General features: G+C 48.9%; 1 protein-coding gene across 2 annotated transcripts; it reads right to left on the bottom strand.

The window, feature by feature from the left end:
• Positions 1-63: 63 nt before the first annotated feature.
• LOC135821159 (uncharacterized) lies at positions 64-22,721 on the bottom strand. 2 transcript variants are annotated; one of them, XM_065334227.1, is made up of 7 exons: positions 22,053-22,721; positions 16,806-17,120; positions 14,779-15,192; positions 8,433-8,804; positions 3,899-3,946; positions 2,932-2,991; positions 64-1,919 (listed from the first exon to the last, which is right to left on the bottom strand). In XM_065334227.1, the coding sequence occupies exons 1-7, from the start codon at positions 22,252-22,254 to the stop codon at positions 1,900-1,902; spliced, it is 1,431 nt and encodes a 476-aa protein (XP_065190299.1). In that variant the 5' UTR covers positions 22,255-22,721; the 3' UTR covers positions 64-1,899. The 2 variants fall into 2 exon arrangements, with proteins under 2 accessions (XP_065190299.1, XP_065190298.1); XM_065334226.1 differs by having other exon boundaries at positions 16,806-17,123; positions 22,053-22,720.
• Between the last annotated feature and the right edge of the window lie 2,093 nt (positions 22,722-24,814).

Raw genomic sequence — 24,814 nt, forward strand, 5'->3', positions numbered from 1 at the left:
GCCGTCCCACACATACACACACACACATGCACACGCACAAAGCCTACTCATCTGGATCGATAAGCACAGGTAGGTACTCGTCCAACATAAAATCCAGACTGAATGATGATGATGATGCAGGGCACGTACCCTGCAATCATATTGGACTCGTGCAGCAGCTCTATGACTAAGGGGGTGATGTGCAGTGCTGCTCACGCAAATCCTGTCGCATCACTCAAGTACGCGCCGGGCGTTGTGCGGCCATGGACCTGCGAACACCGAGCTACGGAGTGATGCAAGGCGCAAACTTGAGTGACGCGACTGGATTTCATTGAGCAGCAGTGTAGAAGCACGGATTCGCGGAATGACAGGCAGCCAGCAATGACATCAGGCTAGAGATATACCTATATGACCAAGTGTGTGGTGTAGAAGCAGAGAACGACAGATAGCCAGGGGAAAGTACAAAAACTAGCAGAAGTCGAGATGCGAACAGCGTGAAAGATAGCGTTGGTTTCTGTGTGTGTGGTGTGTGTGTGTGTGTGCGAGCGCACGCACGCGCGCACGAGGTCTGAGTTCATTACCCACAACATTGGATAATGCCAGAATGCAACAGCATGAAAAGATAATAATAGAAATACAACGAAAGTAGGTCACTGCCACACCGATAATAGCTTTAGCGCTTGAGAAATGCTGGGTGGAGCGTGTTGCCGTGAGAGACACCCGACGCCCCGATTCAGGCATTGGCGTTGCTGCTGTTCGCCTTCGCACACGCACGCATAGCACCCTGACGCTGTGTAGCTATGACAACTGCGTACGTCCGGGTTGGAGGTGTTGCTCAGCCCCGGCTGCACGCCATGAGGTTACATTATGTAATCAGTTACGCTGCATTGGATGTTACCTGCATAGCGCCTACTTATATTGCGTCGCAGGTGTAGCCAGCACTAGCGATGAGATATGCACAACGTCTTAGGAGTCCTCGATTAGTTTTATATAATATATGGCCCACAAACAAACATGTAAAGTGGGTACAAACACATGCAAGAACACGGCGCGACGATTGCACTAGCGTGCAAGTTACCGTGACGATGAACACTTCACCGTGATGATGAACACTTTACCGTGATGATGAACACATTACCATGGTGACGAACTCATTTATGCTCCGTGTTGTTTGGAGCAGCACACACACACACACACGATGTCTTAGCGCTACTTGAGAACAAGCTCCTCTTGCTATCACGTTACAGGGACACGGGCACAGAAAGTAACATTACAATTCTCCAGGGTAGGTTTGTGTTGGGCGGCTGTGGATCCACTCGGGCACCACACGCAGCTACGCGTATCAGTTTCCAGTAACTGACAGCGTGATGAGATGCTGAATTGGGCGCAGTTGACCTTGACTCGGAAACTGGTTCGGAAAGCCTGGACGCTACGCTCGGATGCGCCGCGGTGTGTCTGCGCCTCGGGCCAGCTTTTCTACAGCACCACATGTACGTGAAGTTGTACACAACCGGTTTTACGACGCAGCACAGCTGCACAATCTAAGATCCATGGGATCCAGAGGCAGCCGGGGGGCACAACTACTACATTTCAATGCGGGCACAACAATTATGTTACAATGCAAAGTCGGTTCGACTACATTACGTCTGCAGAGCTGAAGGCAGTGCATGGTCTATCTCGACAATTATAGTACATGTATGTATCGTTGGCGTGTTCAGTCGTTGGAGTCCATACCCCTTTTCCATTGCAGTGCAGGTCTCCGCTGGTTCATATTCAATATCCCATTCCATTGCAGTACAGGTTTGGTTCATATCCACAGTTAGTTAGCTTTTAATCATTCCTGTTGTCGAATCTGGTGAGTTGGGGGCGATGTGCTCCAAGTTGGACAGCGGGTTCGGTCACGGAATGCATTGGGAAAGATCAGTTTTTACGCATGGTTCCTGCAGAACATGAAAATGGGTGACACAGATAACACACAGGTTTTTTTAACAGCTGCTATTCTCCAAATAGTGCTTGAAAGTGCTAAGTCACAGCCAAAGCAGCGCTGACTTTTGGATCCACTTGGATCCAGTTTTGTTATGGATCCACACACTGTGGCCGCAGCTTAGTACTCTCGCAATTTGCTCACTAGCGCAGGGTCTATCGAATTGAATGTACTTGTACTAGTGCCGCATGGATGGCCTCCGTGGCATGTACGCACTGAAAGTCACTGAAGCAGTGCTGAAGTGCATGGGACAAAGTACAGCCAGACCTCGCTTAACCGCACACATCCGTTTTCCACAAAAATATCCGGATAGGCGGGGGAGCCGGATAATCGAACATATTGTATGTATGCATGGCATCTGCTGCAAAATCGGTAACCAACGATTTTCTTCCGGTTGGCGAGGGATCCGGATAGAAGAAGACCGGATAAGCGAGGTCCGACTGTATAACTACAAGAGCAATGGAAGGCTTTGTTACGAGGGTCATCAGCATACGGAGCCCCAAGACCAGCACTATCAAGCACAGTAGGTAGTGACAGGGGCAGTAACAGCCAAACTAGCAATAGAAGATGTAGCAGCAGCGGCCGCACCAGAAGCAGCAGCACCAGCACCATCACACCAGCAGCAGCAGCGCCACCACCACCACCACCACCACCACCACCACCACCACCACCACCACCACCACCACCACCACCACCACCACCACCACCACCACCACCACCACCACCACCACCACCACCACCACCACCACCACCACCACAACCAGCAGCAGTAGCAGCGCCACCACCACCACCACCACCACCACCACCACCACCACCACCAACACAACCAGCAGCAGCAGCAGCAGCAGCAGCAGCACCACCACCACCACCACCACCACCACCAGTATCACCAGCAGCAGCAGCAGCAGCAGCAGCACCACCACCACCAACACTAGCCGCACTAGCAATAGCATTCTAGATTGACATACCATATCCAGGCGGTGTGATCGTGGATGTTAGTCGGCGAGTTTCGTCGTCAGGTTTCAATGCTGTGGATAAGAAGATACGGGTGCACATGCCAGTTACAATAACCCATCATCTCTTGTAAATCATATACATTGAGTATGGTTAGCACTGTCCATCAAATGTACACAGTCTCCAAGGTTTCTATTCTCTGAGTTTGGGATCAATTCACAACAGTTGGGAATATGTGTAAGTTTGAGGAAGGGCAGCGTCTGAAGAAAAGAACTGCCATGTCGTCGCCACCACGACTCGAACCAGGGATCCTCGCTCATGGTCGGCGATGCTGTAGTGCTGATGGTGCGGTCATCATGCCATAGAATTGAAAACACACCAAACATGGATACTCAGCAGCCCCCCCCCCCCCCCCAACTCCCCTCCATAAAAATCAAGACACTGCCATTGTCTAGCCGGAGAAGAATGCTGCTGAAAGATTTCTAACATTTTCAAAAAATTTAATGTTTGCGGAGATAACGTGCAATTGTTTGTTTATATAAAAGAAAAAGGACCAAGGAACTACAAGTTACGCTATACTGTCCACTAACACCACCAGTTACCAACAATCAAACAAGGAACTTGTAGTTACTTGGAGCTTTCTCTTTTGTATAAATTAAGCCTCGGCTCTCCATCCGAGTCAATTGTTTGTTTGTTTCTATTTTACTTCACCAGGTACGCAGGTATCTCTGCCTTCTTGTCCAACCATACGGCTAGCTCCCAATAAAAGATGAAGAATTGCAGCCAATAGTAGAGAGGTTTAAGATGCACGTTATTTCCGACGTGACGTCAAATTTGGCGAAGAACTCCACATTTCGACGTGAGCTGCAGGTCACTCGCGTTGTCTTTCGACGCGCCAGCCAAATAGCGCCAGCTGAGCTTTCGCGTCCCGTCAGAAATACCGTGCATCTTAACTAGGCTCCAGCAACTGTAAGGCCTCACCATCAGCAGCAACCTCGATAGGATTCGTAACTCTAGGACAGTCCTCATCTGTACAGTACACGAAAAAAATACAGTCAACTTAGCAAATAGTGGTAGTCGTGGTGGTTTTTTAAAATTATTTGACTAGGGGAGTCCCAACAGGCATGGCCTTGTTACAGGGAACCCTGCGAATCATGGCTATCAACCGTGCACGGGGAAAACATGTCCAAATTTGAGAAGCTGGCATCATCTTACTCATATTGATGAGGCAAGGAAGAGGTTTTCTAGAGGCGAACCGCTCTTTTCCGTCTACTCTGCAGCAATGTCGAACTCGTATATCAATCAGTTATTGCAGCGTGAGGCTGGAAGGAAGAGGTTTTCTAGAGCCGACTCACTCTTTTTTCCGTTCATTCTGCAACAATATCGAACTTGTTCACCAATCAGCTATTACAACACTATGAGGTTGAAAGCGCAGTGAGCCTGTCTCCACCGGACGCTCCTGGTGCAGCGGAATAAAACCAGATACGACAGGAGTCCTCTCGATAGAGGGGGGCATTCGCGACCCGCAATGGATGTGCCGTACTCGTACGATTAGAGCCGTCTTGATCGTGGGTCGAATCACTCAACAGCAGCACGAGAGTTTGAAGTTCCTCTCGCTCCAGCGCAATGAGCTAACTGCAGATTTTCCGGAGGCCGTTCGTGGTGTGCTAAGTCAATGCCGACGACTGGAGGAGCTGTACCTGGACGACGGCTGCCTCTTGTTGAGAGCTCTGCCAGTGATTGGGTCCCTACTGCCCAGTCTCCCAAAGCTCTCGGAGCTCCACATGGCGCGGAATGATTTCCGAAAAGTTGACGACGAAGTAAAGCTGTTCGCCGTCGCTACTGAGAGTTGCTCGTCTCTGAAGGAGCAGGTGGTGCCTGAACAGGCTCTATTGTCTCCACGGCTGCGTAAGGCTCTAAGTGCTATGGCCAGAGATGATCTGAATGTGGAGTATGAGCAGTTTCCCTGGTACGACGAGGTAGAGAATGACGAAGAAGAAGACGAGCACGACCCTGAAGGAGATAGTGAGAGTGAGGAAGGAGGAGGTGAGAGAACTTACAAAGGCAGGTTTTGTGTCCTGATAAAGAAAGCTTCGTGTTGGTCTAACGCCCCCTCCTGGCCTACAGTCCGTCTGTACCTGGTCTTTGGATAGCACTTGCGTTCTTTGGAGTGCAGGTGTGTGTGTGTGTGTGTGTGTGTGTGTGTGTGTGTGTGTGTGTGTGTGTGTGTGTGCATATGTGTGTGTGTGTGTGTGTGTGTGTGTGTGTGTTTGTGTGTGTGTGTGTGTGTGTGTGTTTGTGTGTGTGTGTGTGTGTGTGTGTGTGTGTGGTGTGTGTGTATATGTGTGTGTGTGTATATATGTGTGTGTATGCGTGCGTGCGTGTGTGTGTGTGTGTGTGTGTGTGTGTGTGTGTGTGTGTGTGTGTGTGTGTGTGTGTGTGTACATACGTGGTAGTGCTTTCGCATTTGTGTGGTACTACGTGCATGTCTGTGTGTAGACTTGAGAGCGGGATTATTGCTTGTGTATGGGCTTGAGCAGTGCCCTATCTCGAACAGTGCCGGGGGGGGGGGGGGGGGCTAGAGCCAGTGAAAAAAACTAAAGCCCTCTCTTGAATAGTGCTCCACCCCCTGGGCTTGTTGTAATCAAGCGCATGTGTTGTTTGGCTTGTAGTTTCAGTCTTGTCCACACTATTGCACTAGTGGTTTCAAGATCAGCATCTCAGATAGTATTGCCGTTTCTGTTGGGTTGTGAGAGTTTATGGTAAACTAACTATAGGTTCTGCTTTACTTCGCCTTCTTCGTTTTTATGTTGGATGGCGTAAGCGTACTAGTATTGAACAAAATAGTGCCCTCTCTTGAATAGTGCCCCATCTGTGATAGATGTTGAAAACCTGGAGCCCCTGGGGCACTAATCGCGCGAGTACGGTATGTATGCCAAATTGACCAGCATGACGTCCTATATTGTTCTGACCAAGTCGGTACGGTGGAGGCTCTGCGAAACGGAAAAAAAAACGCATAAAACGTTCGCTCCAGGTCATGAGGTGCGAGGCTTTCCACGAATGCTCACAACCTCCGGACCCTTACGGTAGTGCAGAGGTCGGTACAAGCTACGGATGAGAGGTCCATCAAAGTTCGCTCCCATCTACAGCCCCTCTTAATTAACGGCCCACACTGTGACAGGCGCTGGACTGTGACAACGTGTACATACGCATAGCACCTGCGCAGCAATGCAATTAGAGCTCGTGCCCAGGAGTTGAACCTCCACAGCACAAAGCACTGCAGCATCAAAAAGCACAGCATATCCGTGATTCTAACTCGGATGCTGAGCCAACAAGTATACATGTATAGGACGACGGACCAAAAAATGCTGATACACTATCTGTCTGTATACTTGTTTATTTTATTTTTCTGCCTTCTCATCAGGTCCGGAGACTTAGTTCCGACAAAATGATGAAGAGTGAATGAAAATGTATGTATAAAATGATTAAAATCATGCAGAAGGTTATACTATCTGTCTGTATACTCAGCCGTTACTGCGGTGGACTGTTTGTTCTAATTCGTAACATGTTGGTTCTTCGCCTTTTACTTGTCCTCCTTCGCTAACATGAGTCCGTTTAGTGCATAAAACCCGTTAGAAAATAGAAATCTGAAATCCCCTCGGTACACACAACTGTTTACAGGTCCGGTTACAACATAATTCACCAGTACACAAAAAATGCGTTATAACGACCCCTGGCCCATGTCTCTGGAGTGCCAAACCCTCGGTATAAGATAATACCGTACAGACATAATTGCAAGAGTACATGAACCCCAGAGTGTGCAGCTCTGATGGGTTGCTGTCACGGCGACTGTGCACAGTGAACACATCATTTTAGTGATGTAATGCGCGCGAGCAGGATTCAAGCAGGTCTCTTTCTGCACAACTGCAGCTCAGTTGTACGCACTACGCCACTTCCGCCGCAGATCTGTACCAAATAATGATGTACAGTGCGTTTCAAAAATATTATAATAGACGCGTGATTTCAAAAAACGGTTAGGCCAGCATCTATACCACAGTCATAACATCTGTGATCACTTTGTGCATAAAAATTTCGAAATTGGGCGTTTGCAATCTGATCGCTTTTAAAGAACAATTGCGGGAAGGACTTGAGCAATATTCCGGGAAAAAATCTCGAAAAAGCTCCGGCCAAATTTGAAATAATATTACCTGGTCCGCCAAGTGAAAATTGGCGCTTATCTTCTCACTTGGTTTTTTGGTGTTCTGCCTGTGCCACACGGCATGGAACCACCGATTCACCATCCGAACATAACCCTTGACCATTGCATCCGACGACATGGCAGCACAAACCATCACAGAAGTTGCGATCGGTTCGTTTGAGTCTTTTTGACGGAGCTGCCGCCGACGAACACTTCCGTCAGCGCAAGAAAACACTGCAACCTCCGCTCGAGTCCGTAAAATAGGTCAGGATGTTCGCATTTAAGAGCGAAGGAGAATACAGTTTCTGTCTACTTCCAGCTGTCTGATGGCAAGGATTGTTTACCCCGGGGAGGTATAGAAAAGCTGAAAAAGCGCTTCGCGAGCTTGATTTTCAGTGCTTGCACAGTACAGCGCCTAGTGAAGGGCTATCACCAGCAAATCGCTGACGAAGAAACTGCAGCTCATGTCGATATCTCCAGTAAGTGAGACCAATCCGGCGGACACACTTTGAAGCTCACAGAGGACAGGGCAAAGGAGCTAATCAAAGAAAACGTCAAGTCCTGAGAGAAACACTCGTGCAAAGGACTTTCAGGAAACTAGCCGAAAAGCCTGGTGCACGGCATTGTAGGTGCAGTACGCACAGGTCACTGAGGTGCTACATCAAGCGGAAGCTTGCGCTGCATGGAGATCTTCAAGCACCAGCGGCTCGCGTGGGTACGGGTGCTGATCAGCAAGTACGACAAGCGCAAGAGGCGATTTGAAAAAAGGACACTGATATGGTGTTGCCTTTTTTGTCTCAAACAAAGACGCATTGTTGCGACGAACGGGGATAACACTTACAGTCAACATGCGGGCAGTCTCACTCAGCTTCTGATGGGAAGGTGACAGGCACGCACTGCCTTTGAGCGTGATTCGAGACGAGGAGAAGTGGAACGACCCGTGCAGCAACTGTCCGGATCGTACGTTTTGAGCTCTTCCTCCAGCGACGATAGTGGCGCGGAGGATGTGTAACTTGCTTGAATTTTCGACTGAGTTGCTTACTGACATGTAAATAATCATGTATATAGTGCTTTGTGATCGTGGCTTGCTTCAAATATTCGTATTTCTTTCCTGAGACAAGTGTGAAGATAAGCACCAATTTTAACTGGGCGGACCAAGTATTTCAAAAATACCATGCGTTTATATTTTTGAAATGGACTAGACCTGTAAGTCCGCTGACCTGTGACAGACACCCATACAGAAAAGGTCAGAAGCTGCACACACACACTCTGGCTTAAATGTACTCTTGATAATAATTATTGTAATCACCCACTTACACTTAGGCTTGTACATTCCTGGCGCGATCGGCTCGGACGTGTAGGCGTCGGCCAGGTAGACCGGAACGCAGCGCGACAAATCAAACCCGCTGGGCAGCAGCGAGGCGAGCAGGAACCACAGCCGCTGCCTGTCCAGCTCGGCAATGACGTTCATGAAGCAGACGTAGGACTCGATGCCGCGATGCCGTATCATGTCCAGCAGTACTGCGTTCTGCGCAATGCGGCCCTGACACTCGGCCAGCACCTTCTCCTCGCGTTCGTCGATCAGGTTCATCTGCAGCGCCTTCCTGCGAAGCCGGCCGCGGTTGACGCTCTCCAGAAAGTAGCCGCGGAACGGCTTGGCTCGGATGTTCAGGCTCGTCCACGGGTTCTCTGTGCAGTGAATGCAGCAACACGCAGTATACATATAGACACGTTGGCACTCTTGTCCGATCAGGGTAACTCACTCAGCTGTGCAACTGCTCATCCGCCAATTGAAAAGAAGAAAAATCACTTTTTTAAACTCAAAGTTACTCAGCTGTGGAATTGCTTGCTCGGCAATTGAAAAAAGAACTTTTCTAAAAACTCAAGTCACTCAGCTGTTGAACTGCTAATCCGTCAATTGAAAAGAGCACTTTTTTTAACTCAATTCACTCAGCTGTGGAACTGCTCATCCGTCAATTGAAAAACAATTGAAAACACAACACTTTTTTTAGCTCAATTCACTCAGCTGTGGAATTGCTCATCCGCCTATTGAAAAAACAAACACTTTTTAAAAACTCAATTCACTCAGCTGTGGAACTGCTCATCCGTCAATTGAAAAAATTGACAAAACAACACTTTTTAACTCAATTCACTCAGCTGTGGAATTGCTCAATCGGCAATTGAAAAAAAAACACATTTTTATAACTCAATTTACTCAGCCGTGTAATTGCTCATGAGTCAATTGAAAAAACAAATCAGAAGAGCGAAAGTGAGTACTCATGCCACGTGGCAAATATTCAAATACTCGTTACCATGACTGCACAAAATGGCGACCCAGCGTAAAAACTGGGTTCCCTTGAGCTTTCTGCATCACAAACAGCAACTATTCGGAACTCGCTGCGCTGAGCTTGAAGATGGGAAACTACGTTGCCAAAAAAGAAGAAATATTATGGAGAGAAGCCTAAAACAGTTCCCGATCCTAACCCTGTTCCTGTGGAAGCGGAGCCAGAAGATATTGGACGTAGCTCCTCATTTGCAAAGCTCGTCGGCTGCAAACCCTGGTGGGAGCAGGAGACATCAGACAGCAATGGCGAGGTTGGAACGGAGTCTGATACCTCACTGACCTCGAACCCAGACACGAGTGACAGCAGTGATGCCAGTGATTGTTTCGAGGCTGATGAGCCCCATACTGGTGCAGGAAACCGTATTTTCGACTTGGAGCAGCTGCAGGAGATTCTGCTGAAATGTGCTCTGTGTGGAGTTTGTAAAGTTGGCGGTATCATTTCGGAAGAGGAGAGACAGCACGGTTTAGGATCACACATGGTCATATCCTGTTCATCAGAATCATGCCCTGGTGCTAATGACAAGTTTTCATCGTCCATAAAAACAAGATTATTTGACGAAGAGCGAAAGTGAGTACTCATGCCACGTGGCAAATATTCAAATACTCGTTACCATGACTGCACAAAATGGCGACCCAGCGTAAAAACTGGGTTCCCTTGAGCTTTCTGCATCACAAACAGCAACTATTCGGAACTCGCTGCGCTGAGCTTGAAGATGGGAAACTACGTTGCCAAAAAAGAAGAAATATTATGGAGAGAAGCCTGAAACAGTTCCCGATCCTAACCCTGTTCCTGTGGAAGCGGAGCCAGAAGATATTGGACGTAGCTCCTCATTTGCAAAGCTCGTCGGCTGCAAACCCTGGTGGGAGCAGGAGACATCAGACAGCAATGGCGAGGTTGGAACGGAGTCTGATACCTCACTGACCTCGAACCCAGACACGAGTGACAGCAGTGATGCCAGTGATTGTTTCGAGGCTGATGAGCCCCATACTGGTGCAGGAAACCGTATTTTCGACTTGGAGCAGCTGCAGGAGATTCTGCTGAAATGTGCTGTGTGTGGAGTTTGTAAAGTTGGCGGTATCATTTCGGCAGAGGAGAGACAGCACGGTTTAGGATCACACATGGTCATATCCTGTTCATCAGAATCATGCCCTGGTGCTAATGTCAAGTTTTCATCGTCCATAAAACAAGATTATTTGACGTCAACCGACGCTCCGTTTTAGCTGCCAGGCGCATTGGCCGAGGACAGTCTGGTCTCCAGAAATTCTGTGCCATTATGGACCTCCCCAAGCCTGTCAACAAGACGAACTTCCAGAAACACCAACAAGCTGCAATCGAGGCTGCACACACGGTTGGTGAGAAAAGCCGCAACTACGCTGCCCAGCAGCTGTTAGCAGAAAATCCCGAAGGTCAAATTGCAGTAACCTTTGACGGCACATGGCACCGCAGAGGGTATTCCTCTCTGAATGGTGTGTTCACGGCAATCTCCTGGTCATCAGGAAAGTTTGTGGACATCCATACGAGCGCCAAGTATTGCCATCAGTGCTCTGTGTGGACTGCCAAGGAAGAGAGTGGAACAATTTCTACCCTGCAGGAGTGGCAGGTGAAACATGCAGACTCATGCACTGCCAACACGAGACGATCCTCTCCTGGCATGGGAAAGCGAGATGATCAGATGAATTTGATCGACGAACGCGAGCGGTTACTCTTTTTTAGATCTGTGGAGAAAAGAGGCCTCATGTATACCACTTATGTTGGGGATGGAGACTGCAAGGGGCACAAGGAGGTGTGTGAGGCGAGGCCATAATTATGGTGATGTAGCAGTATCTAAAGAGGAGTGTGTCGGCCATGTTCAGAAGAGGCTCGGAAAAGCCCTCCGAGACCTGAAGAAGTGGATGAAGGGCCAGAAGCTGTCAGACGGACTCACCATCGGTGGAGCAGGTCGTCTTACTGATAAGGTGATAGACCCCCTCCAAACATAGTTTGGACTTGCTGTTCGAGCTAACACTGATGATGCGGTGAAGATGGTACAGGCAATGTGGGCTGGGCTATTCCACCGCTACTCCACAGATGACAAACCTCAGCATTTCCTATGCCCCGATGGTGCTGACTCTTGGTGTGGATTCAAACGCGTGCAGGCAGGGGCACAACCGACCTACATCCACCACAACATTCTGCCAGAGGCCATCTACAAGTTGCTGGTGCCTGTTTACCGAAGACTGGCAGACCAGGCACTTCTGAAACGGTGCTTGCTTGATGCCACGCAAAATGCCAATGAGGCATTCAATGGTGTCGTGTGGCGCATGTGCCCGAAGGAAGTCAATGCAGGTCGCGGTGTGGTGGAGCTCGCTGCGAATCTTGCTACATGCACTTTCAATGATGGTGCCATGAGCGTTTGTCAAGTTCTTGAAGAAATGTCGTGTTCTGTTGGCCATAACACCATCAAGGCACTGAAGAAGGAGGATACTGACCGCATTGCACATGCCGAAGTGGCCAGTTCAGCATTGCAAAAAAGCACAAGAAAGAAGAGGAGAAGAAAGAAAAAGGGCTGGGAAGAGCAAAGAACAGAGCAGGAAGGTGTCACATATGAGGCTGGTGGATTTTACTTCCTCCGCTAAGCAAAACTTCGTTGCGTTTTTAGTGTTCTTGTCATGATATTTCTGTCGGCATTAGACATACATGGCAGTGATCTATCCCCTACACAGGGTAGCTGAGTTGTCGTCCATTGTTCTGACAGGCTTTTGAACCTCCGAAAAGCGTCGAGTCCTTTGAAAAAATCGGCGAAGCAGAACTGTTTCTCGACAGGATGTCACCAGAACACAACCCGAGGCGCGCGCGCATGACACCAAAGTGCGAAAATGAGAAACAGTTTGAAAGGCCGCGTGGCTCGAAGAAGTGTCCGTTCCAGGAGCCGGCCAGCACTCAGGCACTGCCGTACTAGCATGAGTCGATGGTGCGCATCCGCACACAACCAAAATCAATGCACTTGTGTTTGCAGCGCAGGGGTAATCAAAAGCGTTCGACATTCAGATTGTCGTTCAGTCGGCGCAAAATCCTGATCTCAACGTCGACGACTTGGCATGCTTCCACAGCCTGTAGACAGGCGTGTCACTCGGGGCGAAGGAAACCAGAATGGCAGAAAGGAGCTTCTGCAGGGTGTGGAAACGTGCTGGCACGACTACACCGCTGCGAAGATGCGTTTGTTTGGGTGTGTATGGCTCCTTCCATGGCGTTCCGGAGAGTGGCCACAACTACCAGCGCCACCGTGAAGGTCGTCAAGCTCACAGTTCGAGCGAAGAACTGGGCGATCTCCACGATCAAAATAATCATGTCTTGGAAACTTATAAAGGCTGCGGAACAAAAGCTGGAGGCGCTGGCGGCGATAGGCAGCGAGGATGCAGACTCGATGTCATCAGGGAGTGAGTCGTCATCAGATTCAGACGAAGAGTGAAGCTGGACTGCTTTGAAACGAGCTGTGTGACATCTGTAAATAAATATCTTTCATATGGTGCCTTGTTTTCCACTTTGCAAAGCGTGTTCGTAGCCATAGAATGATTTGGACTGAACTGTAAAAACGCAACGAAGTTTTGCTTAACGGAGGAAGTAGCTTGGTTTGGCGAGGTTTTGTTCCTGACATTACGGCTTATACCTGCATTTTTGTCTGTTTTGGACCCCCTTTTTTAAACTGTTTTTAGCCTACTGCGAGTAGGGGTGCGCGGATTACACCATGGTACACATCCCTGTAGTAGCTGTGTACCATGGTCTACAGTCATGTAAATACTTTTTTTAAACTCAAGTCACTCAGCTGTAGAATTCAAGCTCACTCGTCAATTGAAACTTGAAGAACAGTTTTTCAGTTTAGCTCAAGTCACTCAGCTGTACGGTGGAGCTGCTAATCCGTCAATTGAAAAAGAACACTTTTTAAAACTCAAGTCACTCAACTGTGGAATTGTTCACTCATCAATTGAAAAAAACCATTTTTTTACTCAAATTCACTCAGCTGTGGAATTGCTCGCCCGTCAATTGCAAAATTTTTTTTTTTTATCTCAAGTCAGCTCACTGCTCTTGGAGCATTTCGAGCACTCTTGGCGGGGTTTGCAGCTCTTTATAAAAATGCTTTGCTTCACGGAAACGTATTTCATTGCGAAGAGCTGCGCTTCGGCCCTCTGAGCTGTGCTGAGGAGCTCTAACAGAGTGAAACAGTTGCTGTCCACAGATTTGAGTATGTATGTATGTATGTATGTACTTCCTCCGCGTCATTAAAATTGTCCCTTCGCACATTGCAATATTTGTGACTTGCCTTGTCTTGGTCAGACTGTCGGAATCGCTGTTTTCTGTGTTCGAACACTGGTGCGACCCTTCCTGCGCAATGTCTACTTGTTACTGAAGCCGTGGTGGTCTCGGACTTTGTCGGAGCTCTCTCCCGCACCAAGCAAATTCATCGCGCTTCGCACTATTCCGCCCCAGAGCGCATTTCGTTTTCTGGAGTTCGTGCCATCCCACATCGTTCGAGTGGGCATTTATCAAGACGGCAAGCTCGGGTATAAGAATCCTGGTATGTCTCCTGAATACGAAATGCTGAAGTTGACGATGACTGACAAGAACAAAGTGGTCTCAAATTCCAAAAATGCGCTACTTGTGGCGCATGTTGCTGCGAAGGTACAGTGCATTTCAAAACTATAGACGCGTAGGGTTTTTGAAATATTTCAAATTTGCCTGGAACTTTTTGAGAATAGTTTTCGGAATATTGCTCAGGATCGCTCCACAATTACTCTCATATAGCTTCTAAAGGATTGGATAACAGACGCCCAATTTGGAAAAATTTATGCACAAAGTGATCACAGATTGTATGTGGTATAGATGCTGGCATAACGGTTTTTGCCTAGGTACGCGTCTATAGTTTTGAAATGGACTGTAGCAGGTCTGAAAACACCGACAAAATCAGCGAAGCGCTTGCCAAGAAAAGAAGGTGCGGAACTGTTTATTTTGAACGCGCGTCTTCTTCAGCGTATTGTTGAGTGCTGAAGAGTCTGCCTCAAACTCTGATGAAGACGTCGACCTTAGCTGCAAGTGCAGCGAAGCGGGAGGCCACAAACTAAAGCTTGGTCCGTCGACAATGCTCTACCTCAATTTCTAGCTGATTTCTTTGCCCTTCGAGTGGACAATATAAATTCGAAAAATCGCTCTGGGAAGCGACAATTTTAATGACGCGGAGGAAGTATGTATGTATGTATGTATGTATGTATGTATGTATGTATGTATGTATGTATGTATGTATGTATGTGTGTATATGTGTGCATGTGTGTGTACTTCGTACTCACCACAACGTGGCTCGGCGGCCAGCTCAGCGCCGGACGGCAGAGGGCAGGCCACTCCGGGCGGCAGAAGTCGACTAAATGAGTGCCTGATGCCGTAGAAGCAGGTGATGGAGGACAGTCCGTTCATGAACTTCCAGAATGACACCAGTCCACCGTCGGCCATCATCTGGAGGAGCCGCCGGTTGTGGGTGCGGTGCTCCGGTCCCGTCATCGGCTCCTCCAGGTACATGGGAAAGTCGGTTAACTCCGGATGACACTCGCAGGCGACCAGCCGCTGCAGCTCGAAGATCTGCGCCGTGGTGATCATGTCCTGTCGTATGGCCATCTCGCGCAGCTTGATTGGGTCCATGTTCAAAATCCAGTGCTTGTACGTGTCCGTGACGAACCGCGGGTTCTGCCACGGGCAAGCGGGCGCTGCTACAAGGCAAAAAAGGAAATCACCAGCAAAGACGTTATGTTACACAGAGGCACTGCGCCGCAACCTGCAATAGCGTTCAAATGCTCATAATGGGCTGAGCGTAGTACGCTAGATACCTCTTGCGTAGGTTTTATACATGTGCTCCTCTTCTATAGATGCCACCCATAATGATTATCGATCATTCACACGAGACGAAAATGTGGGTGAGTCGAGGAGAGTTTCGAATTGAAAAACGATTATTGCTTTTGAAATGTTTGGCAGCTGTGTGCAGCAGTTGACTCGAGCACATGAACCTCAATCCTGTCTTTGGGGCCGGGTCATAACGTAACCTTTTTTTGCTCTGTGAAAATTATCGATTTTGCCTCTTTCTCATGTGATCAATTTTGTGTAGAAAGTGATCATGTCATGTGACTAAATTTGTGTAGAAAGTGATCATGGCACTTGGAGCAGTACTGACTTGGAGAACACATACCATACACAGTGGCGGACTGCATATTTGCCAATCATACCGGTTTTCCCGGTATACGACCGGAACACTAGGGCAACTACCGGCAAACCGGGGATTTTTGACTTTGATCGAAAAACTACCGGAATTGGCACTGAACCACGTGTGTTAAAAAAAAGGTTGTTCTGCGGTGTGACAATGGCACATGCGGCCCTGCATTTCCCAGAATCACGCATGCAGGGGCGATCTGATAATGAAGAAACTCAGGTTTTGGTCCCCCAATGAGCAATGGGTTAGAAATGAATAAAAAGAAAGAAATTAATTGAACTCGGATGGTGAGCCAATATAGTTATGATGAAGAAAGGAAATGGACACAATGTTACGAACTTCCAAGTTGGAAGGTTGTTGGTTTGCGCCTTGGAGAAGTGTTGGAGCTAGGTATCAGGTCGCCGAATGTCTCAGTACTCCTTGTCAGTTGTGTGCCATTTTGTCGCACTCGCTGACTGTATAAGATCTGGTTACGTTGGTGGACAGTTTGACATAACTCGTAACATTGTGTCCTTTTCCTTTCTTCATCATGAAATTAATTGTGCAAAGAATAAGCAAAAATATTCAAATATTTCCCAAAAAAAGAGAAAATTGCCGAAATTGGCGAAAACTAACAAAATAAGGGAAATGAGAGAAAATTAAGGGAAACTGGGTGTGTGACTAAGGGATTTGCTTTGGCTGGGTTTGGCAAGTATGAGAATGGAGTGGTTGCACATCTTGGTCATGTGACTAACTTCGTGTACAAAAGTGATCATGGCACGTGGACAGCGGAACCAACATGGCCGACATCACGTGACCCATAGATGCACGGGCTGAGTGGACTTGGAACCAACATGGCTGTCCCGTATGGTCCCGTGATAGGACGCGAACCCACTATATATCGCTGCAGCCGACGGAGCAAGATTGTTCTCAGGAGCATAGCTGGTCCCCACTTTTAAGAGGGGGGGGGGGGGGGGGGGAGTGCACGGCCGCATATGTGTAGGATGGCAGGCGCATGTAATTTATGGTCAATATGTGCATGCTGAACAATCATGTAGGTCGAAATTTTTAGGGGGCGGGGAGGCGGGGGGCACGTGCCCCATGCGGGCTCCGCCTGGTTCAGCATTCACAACGTCTCACCTTGTTCGCCTTGCTGAACTGGAGACGACGGCATCAGCAAGCGGAACTGCTCCCGCTTGGCGCGTCCGCCCAGCTCCTCGACGACGTCCAAAAACGGTGTGAATGTGTCTTCCGGCGACGTCATCAGCAGCTCCAGCAGATCATGGGTGCACGACGTGGAGCCTCTCAGCTCTCTCAGCCGCTTGACGTCGACGCCGTGGATGAGGCCCTTGTTGTACGTGGCCTTGATCAGCTCCTCGTCCGGTAGAGTGTGCAGCCATGGCAGGTAGGGATCGCGCAAGAAGTCCTCGTGCTGCCAGGGGCTGCTGGTGGTGGCTACTGTGCAGGGGGTGGGGGCAATGCACGCACGATGACACAAGCGCGCACACACAGAGACATATACATGCATGCGCGCGCACACACACACACACACACACACACACACACACACACACACATCAGCTACAGATGCACGCACGCACACACACACACACACACACACACACATTCGGAAAGCTGCACCATTAAACAAGGTTAGCATTTTACCGTTCAAGCTAACTTCGACCGTACGTCCGCCTTTACCGTTTTGTGTGTGTTTCCAAGACAGAGGTTAGCATTCGGTGTCTGACACAACGATCGACTTGTGACTTAACCCTAGTTGGAATCTTACCGTTTCGTTCTCCCCGCTAAACAGAGCTTTCTATCGTCGAAACGGTACCAAACCGACGGTATTTTGGTTGTTGGGTACGAGTACCATGGGATTTAGCGCAAACTGTAAAATGCTAACCATGTCTACACACACACACACACACACACACACACACACACACACACACACACAAAAAATATGGTCCAGGCCGACCGTCGAAAATAGCGTGAACGGTAAAATGCTAACCATCTTAGAGTTCTTGCTCTCCTGCTCCCTGTTCTTCCACTCCCCATTTTGTTTCCTCCGGTGCACATGTGCAGCTGTGATGCCGAGACCCTTGGTCGGCTGAGCTTCGCAGGTCCCACCCACTCCGTCCTGCTGGATATGTACCATTGTGTCGAGTTCTCCTCCTCATTTTAGTTCATCATGCAGTGAGTGTTCAATAGTAAAAAAAAGGAAATGTCTATTCACTGAGAATCGGCGACCATTGCAACCCCAAAACGTCGATTTTCAATATGGGTGGAAATCGCAAAAGTAATTCAGCGCAAACGTAGAACTGTAGTAAAAAAACCCTAGGAAGGCAGGGGTAGGGCTAGTTCAGCTCGGGGGAGGGGGGGGGGGGGAGCTGGACAAGCCTGCCACGCAATGTAAACACACTCTCTAAAATGACTGGGTGACAGATCCAGGGTGTGTGTGTGTGGGGGGGGGGGGGGGGCGAGGGGCTTATCGTAAGCCTAGAGTTGTATACAGTCAACTTTGCGTATAACGACACTCGGCGGGGCATCAAAAAAGTGTCCTTATTCGCGAAGTGTCCTTATTTCCGAAGCCTCATTATATGCATTACAGTTGGATTGGACTTTGCTCTGGGCAGGGAAATTCTGTCGTTATTTGCGAATTATCGTTATATCCGCAGTCGTTATTAGCGAAGTTGACTGTAGGCTCGGGCGTATTTGAATTTCTCTCCTGCAAACAGCCCTCTGTTATCATCCAGTGTTACTCCAAGCAATGACAAAAAAATGCTCGATTGCCTCGCATGTTCTGCTGTGCGATACGGAGCGTGAGAAAATTCTAATCGCAAATTCTAATCCCGTCCGTAGAACATCTCTGACTCCGGACAAAGAGATTTTTTGATCTTCTCCGATCTTATCAGCGGAGCTGAGAGTGACTGGCTGAACCGATCCTAATGGAGCCTAAACTCAAACCCTGTTCCCACTAGGCTGATTTTTGGCCTATGCTCCGTCGTCACCGACTCCGAAATGCAGTAGATGGGACTGTGTGGGACTAGACGGACCACCTGTACCCACCCACCAACAAAGGATTTGGCTTGTAGGCACAACTGTCTATGCACATCTGGTCCTGGTAAACACTGCCATTACGGTCACGTGTCCCCTTGCAGGGCCGACAACATGGAACGACGAGCGACGGCAGTCCACTGAGAGAGAGGTCAGGGACTCAGGAACCATGTTCGAGAAAGCCATCTCCGGCAGCTATGGATCTGGCTTATCGGAAACGATTCCTCTCCTGGCTGCCGCTTGAACTGGTCCATCGCTCTCCATAACAGAGCGAACATTCCATGAGCCAATGCTCAGAGTCGTTCCAAGTCGTCGTCTTCTTGCGGTAGTTAGCTCCACTTCCGGGCTTGCAAGGCCTCGCGAAGGACTCCGAGGTGGGGGCGACGAAGAGAGTGTTGGCATCGTAACTATCCGACCAATTCTCCTGTCGATGAAGACCCCACCTCAGGCACTGTTGTCCTGGATGGCTGGAGACACCCCAGGCCGTCCACAACGGCGAGACCAAGCACAGACGGAGGGCAGAAACAAGAGCCCAAAAAATACAACTGTCCTCCACCAGAGCAGAGAACACACACATACACACGCACACACACGATCCTGTCAGCCGCGTACACATCTAAGACCAGCGCATTTTCAGTGCAGCATCGCCAAGCTCTCCATATCACTGCTGTCTCGCTCAAAGCGCAACATCTTGGCCAACAACCTCAGTCAGGGCCAGGTCATCCAAATCGCTAGCTTGATACACGGACCCTCCGTCAATGGACGCCTGCCTACGCATGCCCCCTGCTAGCTGCACTCCCTTGAACTTGACGCGTACGGACTCGCGCATGGTCCTACGCGTCAGAGTGTCCAGAACCCACGTTGCAAAGATGTCCCTGTTGCGCTTTCCGCCGCTAGTTGTCGTGTACGGTAGGTTGATGATAGCCCAGCGGATGTCCTGATCCAGTCCATCAAAGTGAGCCAGCGGCTTTTCCCAGAGTCCACCACCAGCGTTTTGCTCTCCCCATTCAACGCTGGTTTCCGGCACGATCTCCGACTCGTCCTCCGTCAGGCAGAACACGGTGGCAAAGTGTTTGGCGTTCGTCACCGCCTTCATGCCCGTCCACACGTCTTCGTGACCACTGGGTCCTTCTCGGAGAAGAACTGTTACTTGCTGAAGTAGAAAATCCAGGTCTTGTACATGTGGTTTTTATGGTAACGTATTAACACAACAGCTTCCAGTTGGAAACACCGTCACTTCCTCGCACACCGACCACCCCGGATTCGTACAATCATGTGTCATGCAGGCAAAGTAAAATGATTGTAGGGTCTTCTTGCACGACGTTGTTGCCTGGTGCTCCTCGCAACTTGGACGCAAACCTGCCGGTGACCCATGGCGTCCGACGAGCAGAAGTTGCCAGCTTTGGTCCGAACTGCCCGTGATTTGCTGGCTAAGGCAGTTGAGAAGGCTGGTATTCAGATTAGCGGTGGACTTGCAAGCGATACACAGTTAATTGGGAACTCGTGGCCTGGCACGAGGGTAACATGGATGCAGGTAATGGGATTTCGGTCTTTGACCACTTTGTGGTGGGTCTGATCTACTCACCTCCCACCGTTTAGGCGCTGCATCTGCACCTTGATCTTTGAGGGTGGTGGCGTTCCCACGGCGGATGCGGAAAACTCGGCTGGAAGCCGAGTCTCACGCGAACCGTGAAATTTAAATTTATATTGCAAGCGATGTCAAAATCCCATTGAAAGACATTTTTGTCAACTTGACGTTGCTGACAAAGGACGAACTTTCCAAGCTTTTCAGTAACGAGTCATCGTCATTTTCGCCTGCTTCTGAACGAGCACGCCAGTTGATATTGTTCTCCGAGGCTCAGCCGCAAAGGGTCCCTACGGCCGAGCGTGGCATTTAACTGGAAGCTCTTTTCTCCGCTACCAGCCAGCGGTCTTGCAATCAGGGAGCTGCGCCACGCCCGGGCTGTGCCCATGACGTAGCTCACACACACACACATGCACACACACGCACGCACACATGGTACTAAGCCATGCTAGATGGTGGTAGACACAAGATCGGAAATAGGGCCGTCGGACACGGTGCGGTCACTGCGGTATTGACCGTACCACTAAGTCTTATTGTCTCAGGCACCCATGACTCATTAAAAATACACTGATCTTGGCTCTACATTTCCAAAGTTTTCGCCTCAGCAACCCTGCCCCTCCCCCCCCCCCCCAAAGAGTAAATTATACTTCAGATGGCTGACCACACCACACTAAAATACCTTCTGATGCCCCCAGGAAATGAGATCTTTTTACATGAGCTTCAGGGCCAAAAGCCTGAAGGCACTATCGCCTGTGTAGTAGCGAACCACTTACAGCGAGTTCACGATCTGCACCGACGCTCTTTGCTGTCATGGTGAAAAGCCATCATCATTACGGAGAAGTAGCAAGACGAAATTCGCGTTCGCGAACATTTTTCGGTTCGCGAACTGGATTGCGAACTTTCGCATTTTTCGTCCGGAAAAGTAGTCGAAACGCAAATCGCGGATTCGTGTCAGGACAGTCATACATTTACTACGCTGTACAGTCTGTGCACAATGTACGACGTGTGAACGTCATGCATGTGCTATTTCTGGTTGCTAATCCTTCTCATAACGCGAATTCCGTCACTGAGTTCGACGTTCCTTGGAGTGCGTACACGAACGCGAATTTCGTCTTGGTAATCCTCCGTACCAAAAATCGGCAGACTTTTCGGCCAAATACAAGAAAATCGCTGAAGATTTGCCGGAACCTTGTACGACAACTCCGCTCGCACCCGGCAGTTTATGCGCCGATCTTGACGATTCTCGTACGATACCATGATGTCGGCCGAAAAATGGGCCAAGTGGGAACCCGGCATAGCGAACAGCAAAGAACACCAAACATCTCAGTCTCCGAATGGATGACTGTTTCCACCTTCTCCGGCCGTATGAGCAGAGCGGAGGTTGACTGGAACATTCCAGCGAGTCTCCGCACACTGATACAATAGTAACATGACATCTAACTGTTCCCGACGGTTATCTTCGGTCTTATCACGGAGCTGAAACTGGACGGTCGAACTGATCCTAGGGAAGCCTAACCTAACGAACAACAAAGAACATCTCAGTCTCTAACCTAATGAACAACAACGAACATCTCATGAGCTCAGTCTCTGAACAGAAAATAATGATAACTGCTTCAACCGGCAACCCTCTCCGGTCCTGTCAGCCGAGCTGAGAAGTCTAAGCTAACAAACGACAAAACTCAGAACAAAGGGTGCAAGAACATAATTTTTTTGTACACGGCCGCAGGGCGCGCCGCTCCTACCTGGGATGAGCGATGGATCGCTGTCTTCCGCTGCCGCTGCTGCATGTGCAGATCGGTCATCCTGTGACTGTTCATGCTGTCGCCTGTCCTGCTCTTGGTTCACTTCCACTGCAACAGGCTCAGGCTGAGGACGTCGACAAACTCGGAAGAAGCTGAAAAAACTGATAGCAGCATCTAATATCACCCGGAGTACTCGCACCATGATCAAAGCTAAGCGTGTTTACTTTGCCAGTTGAAAGAAAAAATAATTCTTCTTGCCCACAGTCAAATAATTCACAGAAAGTAGTTGTTATGCAGGAGCGCACGGAATACCCGTAACCTTCGGAGAGGAATCCAAGCGGGTCAAATCACTTCGAGAAAAAGGCCCACGGCGGAGAACAGGTATTGCTGAGACAAAACAAATCTGATGGCGTGCGACTCTAGCGGAGGAAATACAAGCTCACGCAACTCGCCATGGACACGCACAAGGAGAAAGAACAGATTTAGCTGGCAGCCGCTCGCCTGCGTGACCCTACAATTATTGCAAAAGCTGTGAAGTGACGGATGGCATCACCAAGATCACACTCATCAGCTCGAATAGATGAATTCAGCTCCGCGTCGACGTGTTAGATTGATTTACGGCGACGATTTCGCTATGCGCTAGCCTCGATTTCAACCGGTAACGCGGTGGCGGGTGCGTGCGTACCTTCAGAGACCGCATGCGCAGTCTACAAGGCCCGTAGTACAGTGGTACTAGTACTACTACTAGTACTTAGTAGTACTAGTAGTAGATCTACGTCACGTCGCCACGTCGCCACATACTCCCGATCCCAGCAAAGGACTGTGAAAGAGCAGCAGCTAGCCAAGATCGTAGTATTTCAGCGCCGTCGTGCTGCGATTCCCCTGGACCAAGCAACGGGAGGCGGCTGACTGCCACGCATAGGTCTACGGTCTCCAGCCTTCCAGGCGAGTAGTGTCCTCTACATTTGCTGCGAGTCCCCTTGACTTAGCGAGGACAGAGCAGACTGCCACACTCTCCAGGCGAGTTGCTACGTGGTGATCTACACTTCCACTAAACACTACTTGCCTGTGACAGTGGGAGTCGTGATAACCCACGAGTCCCAGCTTCAAGACAAGTAATTATTAGTTCTGCAGACATACACCACAAAATTATTTGTACTATCCTTCAGTCTCAATGCTCTAGACTCTAGTGCAGTGGTCGACCTCCCACGTGCGCTCTGTGCCAGTGTATCTGCCACGAGGCCCAAAACAGAGGGCGGTGGCGCCTACTAGCCGCTAATGGGCTACACAAGCCAGGCTCAAGTACTGAGTAGGAGGTCATCTGCAGTTATGTAACAATAATAAAAGTTACATGCTTGTAAATTCTCGATTTTTCTCTACTTTCTGGGACCATAATGTGCCAACTGTTGCTATGAAGTAACGTTAGTTGAAGGTTGGTCTTCAGGTACATGTACGTGTGCCCTGGCCCTCACAAAAAAATCTGACCTGAGCGGCGGTCTCTAAGTAAAGGTTCAAAATTCCCCTTAGCGATCAACTCTTGAACTATCAGTATCAACATATTTTAATCTGGTGTTACCTCATAGCCTCATGTAATCACCATTATCAAGAGTACATAACCAAGAGTACATAACCAGAGAGAGTACATAACCAAGAGTGTGCAACTGCCTGCACAACCTCTATGCTGTGCTGCGACGGCAGAACTTCACATCACGTGACATGGTTCAAAAGGTTATGCTGGCAAACAGTGCAAAGTGACCACAAGAGAGTTGTACCCAAAGCTGGGATGCGTACAACTCAGTATCTATCATGCACTAGAGTGCACGGGTTCATCACGTGATGTGAAGTTCTGCCGTCGCAGACCCCATAGCTGGAGTTGCACACTCTTGGGTTGTGTACTCTTGCCATTATTAATTACATCTCTCTTATTGGCCAACGGCCACGGTGAGAAATAATAATAAGAATAATTAAAATAATTAATATGTCATCCTGCAACAAGTGTTTTTTTAGGCCATGGACTTAGTTCTTTACTATGATGTAACCATGGCAATATTGATTGAAGTAACGGTCGCTACACGACACCCGGGACGTACCCGGGATCGGAATGTCACTACCAGCCGTGACAAAACGCATTGGCAAGGAGGTAGATCTACAGTACAGACACCCGTTCTCCGAGTCACTGCAAGCGTCAAACGGCATTTGAATCGACCACATCTCGGCTTCCTGAGCTGGTTCTGTTTCTCAACGCAACTGTGCTCATAGTCATAACGAGTTGCAACGCGGACGTACAAACTTTACTCTCCTTTTTCACATCATCATCTTGCAAAATGAACCCTGTAAGAAGACCGTAGGGTCTGTTGGGAATGCCCAAGTAAAAATATTAATAAAATACACGAAGCACAGAAGCCTTATAATTTCGACTAGGCCTTTCGTACCATTACTCTTCAAGTCGGATACAATGGTGATTAAGTTAATTAACAAGGTAGCAAGCAAGTCCTTATAACCGGCACTTTGGCGGGCAGAGCGTTAACAAAAATAGCACTTGAAAAATAGCGCTAGTACTAGTAGTAGCGCCAACAACATATTTGGCGGTCAGAGCAGAGACCAAATAGCACTTTAAAAGATAGCACTAGTGGCGCCAACTGCACAGTGACTCAGTGAGACAATGAACATTACCAGTATCAGACAACAGTGGGGACCACGGTAGTACAATGTCAAAACAGTGACAACTACAGTAATTATTACTTTCGCACATACTTCTTTTG

The sequence above is a fragment of the Sycon ciliatum genome, chromosome 7 (genome assembly GCF_964019385.1).
Source record: "Sycon ciliatum chromosome 7, ocSycCili1.1, whole genome shotgun sequence".
NCBI lineage: Eukaryota > Metazoa > Porifera > Calcarea > Leucosolenida > Sycettidae > Sycon > Sycon ciliatum.